General features: G+C 55.6%; 1 protein-coding gene across 2 annotated transcripts in view; it reads right to left on the bottom strand.

The window, feature by feature from the left end:
- ATXN7L2 (ataxin 7 like 2) overlaps positions 1 to 8993 on the bottom strand; it is a 17091-nt gene that overhangs the window by 1034 nt on the left and 7064 nt on the right. Inside the window, exons 3-9 of one of the 2 annotated variants that reach the window (XM_019513851.1) lie at positions 8607 to 8811; positions 7625 to 7980; positions 5466 to 5548; positions 4687 to 4931; positions 4166 to 4358; positions 3703 to 3824; positions 1322 to 2201 (exon numbers count right to left, since the gene is read on the bottom strand). In XM_019513851.1, the coding sequence (XP_019369396.1) occupies positions 1322 to 2201; positions 3703 to 3824; positions 4166 to 4358; positions 4687 to 4931; positions 5466 to 5548; positions 7625 to 7980; positions 8607 to 8811 (2084 nt within the window). The remainder of the gene's footprint in view (positions 1 to 1321; positions 2202 to 3702; positions 3825 to 4165; positions 4359 to 4686; positions 4932 to 5465; positions 5549 to 7624; positions 7981 to 8606; positions 8812 to 8993) is intronic. The other variant, XM_019513852.1, reaches the window with a different exon arrangement.

Here is an 8993-nt window from a genome sequence, read left to right as displayed (position 1 = left end):
TTTTTTTTTTTTTTTTTACAGTAGAGCAGCATTTCAAGCTTCCCAGCCCCCCGAAGGGAAGTCACCATCATTATTCCAATTTTAGAGATGGAGAAATGGAGGCCCAGAGATAGGAAATGATTCCTCCCAGGTCACCCAGCCAGGCAGAGCTGAGACTAGGAAAAGTCCCCCAGCCAAATTCAAAAGCTGCTCAGCCCTGTTCTCATCTTCTGGTTAAATGGACAGGGTGGCTACAGGACATATTTTGAGACCGCAAAGGCTGCACAGGCCCCAGAAGTCAGTCCTGTTGCACAAACACCCAGATGGGAGAGACTGTGATCTTCCCAACAGCTATAATTCTCCCAGTGCCATTCCCTCCAGTGCCCGAGACTCAGATGGCTGTGAGCTCCCCCAAGACAATGCCACCACTCCAGTCCCAAGAGTATCTCCTGCTCAGGAAAGAACAGCCTGTCAGCTCTCCTTTCACCTAGACCCCATATGGAATCCTGCTGGGAGCCGAGCAAGCTGGGAGCTCCCCCGCAACCAGCCACCCTCGGCCCAGAGCAATTCCCATCAGTGCCCCCTTCAGAGCCGACAGGGAGCCAGCGGATCGGGGTGGCCAACCTGCATGCCACAAACAGCCTCTTGGTGTGGCATATGGCAGACCAGGGACGGGCCAGGCAGCACAGCAGCAAAGCAGGCAGGGAGCAGCAAGCAGAGCAGGCAGGGAGCATGGGGCAAGAGGCAGAAAGCAAAGCGGACAAGGAAAAGAGTGGCACTCAAGAATGGTGTGGGACTAGTTTGTCACCCCTGCCAAAATGTTGGCCCCTACTGCTGTGGATTATACTCGTGTTAAAAAGAAAAAAAAATCCTATTAACTTTTCTCATACTGGACATCTGCATTCTCAGGTGTTGAAGAAATGAAGTGACAGTTTACTGGGCTCAATTAAAGGACAATGATTGCCAGGACCTGATGGCTCCATAGGGTAGGGGTACTCATACCCTATCACATGGGCCCATCTGGTCTGGTGCCCTAGGACTTGGGAAGCTTATTCCTGGGAAAGCTCCATACCTCCCTAAACCCCCTTCCAGCTGGCTGCAAGGAACCTTGCCTGCTTTTCTGGCTCAATGGCACATTTACAAATCCCCCAAATGCAGGCGAGCAGGATCCGGGGATGGCAAAGATGAACTGGGGGCTGTTGTGGGGATGGAGTAGGGACCTGATACAGGGACTCCTGTGGCACATGTCTGAAGGCAGCCCATAGCTTAACCCACTGTGGGGGCAGAGAAGGAAGATGAGCCCTGGCTTGGGGGCTCCTGGCATCAGCGGGAAGCTGTATACCTTCAGTGCGTTCCGCTTCTCCTCAAAGGCCAAGGAGGCAACTGGCTTCTTCCTCCTGATAGAACAGCCCGAGTCAGAGGAAGAGGACGAGGACGAGGAGGAAGAGGCAGAGTGCTTGGGTTTCATCGGCCTGCAGTAAGTGGCCGTGTTCTTGCGCTTCTTGGCCTCCTCGTCCGAGATGCAGTTGGCCTGAAGCGCTTTAGGGCCGTTGAGGGGGGAGCCTCGGTTTTCCAGCTGGGAGGCTTTGACTGGTGGGTGGCTCGTGGCCCTGCAGTCCAGGTGGCCAGCCCGTTTGACTCTGGAGCCTGGCGATAGGGCTCCATTGAAGGAGGCAGTGGAGGAGGAGCCCACGGAAGGTTTAGTCTTGGCAGGGGGGTGGGAGACCTGGCAGCCGGCTGCCTTGCCCTTGCTCGAGTCCAGGAGGCAGGTCCGTTTATATGGCGGGCTCGCAGCAGCTCCAAGAGGCTGCTTGCGTTTTCGGGCTGAGGCCTCAGGCTCCACACTGCCCGCCAGCTCCTTGGCTTTGGAGGACTTGCTGGCCTTGGTGGAAGGCAACTTGCTGAAGGAGGGGGAGGGGGTGTTGGCAGGCAGTGGAGACGTGATGGACTGGCTCCCGCCCGTGCAGTCCGACTGGCTGCAGGCAGCGGCAGCATGGGGTGAGCCCACCGTGTAGTTCAGGCTGGGGTGGCTGCGGCTCTCCCGAGCAGCCGTCACCGAGGCAGAAGCTGTGCAGGATGAAGACGTCCTCCCAGGGGCGCTGTGAGGAAGGCTGCAAGCTGGGGAGGAGCTGTATGTCTGGGCCGTGCCACCAGCAGAGGCGCCTGGGACGGTAGGTGACGAAGCTGTGTGGAGCTGGGGGTCAGCGGCGGGAGGGATCTTTCTGGTTGAGCGGATGAAGCGGTCAGGAAGGTGGAGAGAAGGGCAGTTTCTTTAACTCCCTCCCCTCCACCTTGAATCTCATTCCCTCCCCAGTCATGCCCCCATTGGCCCTTGCTGCTTCCATCTGATCCGTGATCCTCTTCTCCCCCAGTCCCTACTGACCCACCCCTCCACCATCCTACCCCATCTGTGTCTTCCAGATTTCCCCCCATCCAATCCCACATCTCTCCTCTCCACAGTCACACCCTCCTCCATCAATCCTGAGCTGTCTTCTTCCCCCTCCCACCCTCTCCAGATCCAGGGTCATCTCCTCCCTTCACACCATGCTCCCATTTCCAAGGCAGTGTCTTTCCCTATCGCTCCCGTCCATCAGGACTCTGCATGGAGCCCAGTGCTCCAGCTCCATCTGCTGGGGGAAAACAGCACTGACAGTGCCTAAAGATGGGAAATCAGGGCTTCGAATAAGAAACGGCTCTTGCAGGCACCAGCCAGCTCCCAAAGGGTTAATATGAATCACTAGTATTAGTGGCAGCAGCAGATACTGCACTTGACACCCTGAGCACTTTCCAAACGCCACCCCAGCCTCAGATCCCTCCCACAGACAGGTGACGCTGTCCCGTTATACCAGGGAGAAACTGAGGCGGACTATCACAGCGTGGCTGGCTTCAGATCACACTGCACATCAGTGATTTGAGCTGGGAGGAGTATCCAGGAGTCCTGGCAGCCAAGGCCCTGCCCTCCTCTCTAACACTGCCCCCTCCATCACCCCCTTGCTCCCTGGGCCGGTGGGAAGAACGTGGCACCTTCCCAGCCCACCTGCAGCGTCCCACCGTGGTGGCTTGCCCGGCAGAGAGCAGACGGGATGGGGGAGGGGAAGCATTATCACAGAGCCTGAAATAGAAGCCACCCTCTAAATTTAGCAATGCTGAAAAGAATAAAAATGACTGACGTGTCAGCTGACCTCCCTTCCCCAGAACTGTCTCCTTGGCACTTCCTCGGTCCCGAGGGCTTTCTCGCCAACCTTCTGCGGCCTCCCTGCCCTGGCCTACCACACGCCCGCGTATCTGAGTTGACCTTCCCCGCTTAAGAGCAGGAGACTGGAATGTCAATGTTCCCTGCCAGCATGTGTCTGCATGGCATTCCCAACAGACTAAATCCTGTTTTGGACCCCGGGGCAGCCACCAGCACTTGGAGGTTTGTGGGGGTGGAGGCAAGAGGGAGAAGACGGTCTGAAAAGGGGGATGTTCCCAACCTCCCTCCTCCTGCACTGCCTGCTTCTCCCTATGTGCACTCAGCTCTGCCCAAGAGGACACACAACACCACACTCAGGACCTGTGTAGGGGTAGATGTTGTTGAGCTGGTCTCCATTTCAACGTACCTTTGAGGGACCACATTCAATCCCTGACCCACTTGGTCACTATGTTCAGTGCTACCCGATTCAGGGTGCAATCGGGGCTTTCCCACCCTACCTCAGGCTCAGCCTGCAGCAGCATGGCACTTACTTCCACATGTGCGAGTTGAGATGTCTCTCCAGCATGGAGCTGAGTGCTGAGCAGAAGCGGTCAAGCCGTCGGTTGAAGACATAACACCCTGGGCTGACCAGGCGACTTCCAAAGGTGCAGAACTGTTTGTGGTCAGGGTTGGAGGAAGGGCAGACCCATCAGGCAGACAGACAGAGGGACTCTTGTACACCACACAGCACTCCCCTGCTCAGGGGGAGGGTGTGGGGAGCCCACCACATAGCCTGGCAGACATAAGCGAGGAGGGACCGAGTCCTACCAGCCTGGCGTCCCCCCACCCACTCTATCAGCCTCCCAGCCCCACTGTGGAGACACAGATTGCAGCTGGATCCCAAGATCCAAGCCCAAGGCAGGATCTTTTCACCCTAAATGCCAAGTGAGACCAAGGCCAAGAGGGGCCTCTGGTCTCCTTCCAGGTGGGGCCTGAAGGAAGCCTGGCACTTACCGCCTGTGGCCGTGGTGGCCGTGTTGCATAATGGCAGTCCAGCCCGTGAACATCCTCAGCTGTGTCATCCTCACTCTCGTCACTCGATAGCCGGCTACTCCCCTTGGGCAGGGGGAAGGGGTACAGGCCTGGGTCTCCCTCATTGGAGACAGTGGGCAGGTCCTCCGGGTCACTCTCTGAGGAAACCCTGGACCTAACAGAGGTGAAGAAGTGAGAGAAGGCCATTGGGTTCAAGCTGCAGAGGGGCAGGGTTAGATTTGGAGAAGCTGTGGCTGAATGGTGGGTGCTGTGTATCAGACAATGGCTCCTCTTTCAGAAAGCACCGATATCCCCGTTGAGGCCTAATGTGTGGTTTGCTGGGGTCTCTTGCACAGAGGCTGGAGGAGCCCAGTCTCAGAGCAGTGCTTACCTACTCGAGGGCAAGGGAATGTCCCTGGTCTGTGGGGAGAGGGTTTTGTAGGTGGTGATGAGCTCCAGGCTCTGCCATTCATGGGGGCAGGAGGGAATCGCTGCTGCTTTACCTGAGAGGTGCGCAGTGGGAGTGGGGCTGCTTGGCTCGGCAAGGGGAAGTGCTGGGTAAAACCAACGCGGTCTGCGCCAAGGAGGAGGAATCCTGGGAGAGACGTTCGGGGGCTGCTTCCTTCCTCACCGGGCTCTTGTCCTTGGGAGACTCCCCCTTCCTGGAGTTGGCCTTCAGCTCAGCCACCAAGACGTCAAAGTCCTTCGCCCGGCCCTGCACCTCGCGGCGCTGATGGACAGAGTGAATCTGTGACAGGCAGGAGACGAGACAGTCAAAGGACACCCAGCGACTGAACCTGCTCATCGCCACCCTTCACAGGATGCCACTAGATATGCTCACATGTGTATGTTCAGGGTGCTCTGCTAACTGGCAGCCTATGGTATCTATACACCCAATTACTGATTCAGCCAGTGCAGACTCTTCACCTCCACCAGGAGAAGCCTGTAGGTTCAAAGCAGAGGCCCTCGGTTCTAATCCCCGGAGGGGCTTAGCTGTAAAATACTGTGGTACTACGTGGGGACTTAGAACCACTTCCAAGAGCCAGTTAGACAGAGACTGGACAGCAGAAACCCATAGGACTCCTGCCTCCCTTCTCCAACCAGGTTGGTCTTTAGAGCACTTTGTCTGTAGCTGCAAATCCTTCCCTGCCACAGTAAACTAAGCTGTAATGGGGGCGCCCCTAGAAGATGCATTCAATTTCTAACCGGGCTCATGGGGCAAGGGATTTCTCCCTCACACCCACTCCTTTTGTCAGGAAGTGACCTCCTCCTAGAACAATACCTTGCAGGTCAGTAACCGGGTGCAGATCTTTTTGGTTTCAGGGTTCACGACTCCACACTGCCTGTTCAAGTCACACTCCTTCCCTGCAGGGCAGATCGCAGAGAGTTACGAGGCGTTTGAGGGGAGAAGTACGTGCAGTGCAAAAATCCTAGTTCCTGCATGTGAGGAACCCCGTGTTCCTTAGCATCTCCTCCAAACTCCCTGAGAAGATGAGTGCATTGGGACTGGAGCTCTGCCTGCATCTCAGATCACACGTCTTTGCTGCAAGTTTGTCTCCGTCAGAAAAGGGAAAACACTGCTTCTTCTTGTTGCAATCCCAGGGCTTTTGTGCTCTTTTGACGCTGGGCAGAACTCAGGTACGACTGCAAGGGTTTCTACATAATCCTTCCATGAAGAGAGTGGGCAAAGAATTTAGAATGTGTTATTACCAAGCATGGGGGGGAAGGGAAGGTTCCTAAACCCAGCACCAAGGGGGGGTCTTTGTGGGGCTGCTAGAGTAGGGGCTTGAAACACCCTGATCTGAAGCAGCCCTGGGTCAGGCAGGAGATGCAAAACCATACAACTGAAAGCAAAGAAAGCAAAGTGACACTGAGGAGGCTTCCAAAGGGATTGAAATGCAGACAATGCACTTCGTGGGAAGCTCCACGTGTGGCTTGGTGTGCATGACCTAATACGATGGTGGTTCTCAGCAACTTCCACCTAGAGATCTCCCACCCACACAAGCTACTTCTCCACTTCAGGAAGGGTGTGATGGCTAGAACTCCCTGACCCTACCTATGACACCCCTTCCAGTCCCAAGGGGGTTATGAGCCCCACATCAATGAACCATCACCTAAGAGCTGGCAGGTTGTAAGGCATGTTTTTTTACATCTTGACTGTATCCCTTTAGCCTGGAAACTTCACTGCACACGGAATCACAAACAACAGTCCAAACTGCTCTGTCTAGATTCTTGTAGGGCTGTGATCACTGAGGCAGTGAAGTGTCTGAACAGACAGGGGGACAATGTTTCCTATGTCTTTAGACCAACACAGCTACAACCTACACCCCTGAACAGACAGGACATACTTCATCCCCTCCAATAGACCTACTATAGGTAGGAGCTGCTGGCCCATGCCAGGTGGCAGCTCTGACTGCATGATCACAATGTCTCGTTTTGCCTTAAAAGCCCCAAATCATGTAAGTCCCATTATATATGTGCAGGATCCTGCCCCAGCACAGTCTTTTCCCAGTTTCCCTGTCAAGAGTGGAGTGTTTTAAGGAGGGTTTCTGGGCCCAGGACAGCAAGCTGGACAGGCCATGTATTCCGAGTGGGGCAGAGACACAGACTATGTACCCACAATGCTTTCTCTTCCCCAGTCTGCCTATCCAGGAACATAAATGTAGAAGTGATAAAAAACTTCTGCCCTCCCTCCACACCTTCCCCATCCAGGCAAGGTTCCCTAAGCATTGTGCAGGCAGCTCGTTCTGCTTCTCAGTCCCCAGGGAAGTAGATATTCTTCTCGTTGTCAGTGGGGAAGTAAAGGCACAGAGAGGTTAGTGATGGGCCAAGCTGGCATAGGGGATCAGTGTCCAAGCTAGGCACTGAACTAAGATTGTCTGAATCCCTTTTCTGGCCTTCTCCTGTTTCTAGGTTTCACCTGCAGCAGCACCACATGGGTGGATGCACGCAGACCCGGTGCGATTTACATGGAGTTTGTACATGGATATAAATTGCACCTAAAACACAAACTGCAATATGCAGCTCTCCTGGGGTAGCAAAAGAAGAAGACAGCTATTACTGTTCTTCACCACCAAACAGCAGGGGACCAGAGGCCTGTTTGCCCCTAGGGAATGGCTACCCATGGATGGATGTGGACAATGCCTACACCAGTAAAACTGACAGCAGTAATGTTCTACCTCGAGGTTTCAGAGGTAATTTTTCACTGGGCTTGGCAAAGTTATCCCAGCCTAGGGGCTTAAACTGTCTGCACCGTACTTGATTGCATCAACGTACTACCAATCACACCAATGTAACTATACAGTATGGCCATGCCTAGGGTTTAGCAGCCACAAAAATACACTGCCTTGCTGGGATGATTCAATATCACCCGCACTGGGCAACAAAGTAGGCTGCAGCCCACAAGGCCAGGAAGCACCAGAGAGGAGAAGCAGGACTCACGTGCCATCTTCTTGTGGGATTTGGGAGGAGGCTTGGAGGAACTCAGCTCCTTCTCCCCCAGGGCAGATGTGCTCTCCGGTTTCCTGCTTGGGGCATCGGTGGGCACAATGGAGTCCCCTCCCACCTTGCTTGGCACAAGCGGATCTTTCGGAGATGCTGCCAGGGATGGTTTCCCCAAGGGCTCTTTGGAGCTTGTGGAAGGCTGTCCGGGCATGGAAGAGGCCGAGGGCTTTGGGGGCACCTTGATCCCGTGTCCATCAGGCTTGGGAAGGCTGGAAATCTTTTCCAGGTTCACCACTGGCATGAACAGGCTGGAAGGAGAAGGGACGGGCTCAGAGGGGTCGGCAGCTTCTTCCCTAAATGCCAGGTAACATGACAGCTACATATCACCCATCGGAGCGGAGGTCACCTGAGTCCCATCTAGGCCAGCAGTTCCGAGACCCCGATCCACATCCTCCTACAGGTGGCTTGGGCTTGTGAACTTCAGGGTCCCCCTTCACTGTACCTTAACCATGACGCCCTCAGGCTGGGCCCTACAATCCACCTCCCTTGCAGTCCCATGCACTCGAGCCTGCCGTGGAGCACAGCTTGCCTTTGGGCTGCCTGGTGTGAGACTAGAGCATCTTTCACAGGGCATGGTTTAAATGGCCAGGTGTGGACACTGGCAGGAGCAGGGACAGGTGGGCCAGTCCACAGCCCTCATTCCCCACATGTCAGAAGAGGCTCTGGCTCCTCTGCTATTCCCTTTCTCCCACAACCAGAGAGGCATCAAGGCCCCCACGACTCCATGAACCTCTGGGTCAGGACCACCTGCTGTTCTTCCCCCTGCTCCTCTTCCCTCATCCCAATCCTAAGTGCCTAAGAGCCTGGGTAAGACTCTACCCACTCCCAGCACCAAGGCAAGATCAGGAATCCCCCTTCCCATCTGTGTCAGAGGGTGGCCAGCCCCCCACTCCCCCACAGCACTCCCAGCACCACTCACCAGAGGTTGTCTTTCTGGGCCTTCTCTGGCCTCTCTGATGGGTGCTGGGCCCGGCTGCGGGAGCTCTGGGCCTTCTCCCGTGTGACCTTGGTGGTGCCGTGACCCCCACAGGCGGGTGGCTGCCCATTGACCGCGTGGCATTTCTGCGCGTTGGAGGACGCCTGCGCCCGTGAATACAGTTTGCTGAGAGGTCCATGCCGTCTTTCTGTGGGGCAGCGTATTAAAGGCTCCATCAGCGCCACGTGCAAACAAGGCCCTGTGTGGCACAGGGACATCTCTGCCCTCGTGCTCTGGCTGCACACCACTCCCCTGAGAAAGGCTAGGGCAGCTTCCCACACACACCTCTGATGCACTCAGGTTTACCCAAGTCTGCAGACAGATGGGAGC

Source organism: Gavialis gangeticus, unplaced genomic scaffold (assembly GCF_001723915.1).
Source record: "Gavialis gangeticus isolate Ggan-Ray unplaced genomic scaffold, GavGan_comp1, whole genome shotgun sequence".
Lineage (NCBI taxonomy): Eukaryota > Metazoa > Chordata > Crocodylia > Gavialidae > Gavialis > Gavialis gangeticus.
The sequence above is the reverse complement of the archived record's forward strand: the minus strand, read 5'-3'. Positions and strand labels throughout refer to the sequence as shown.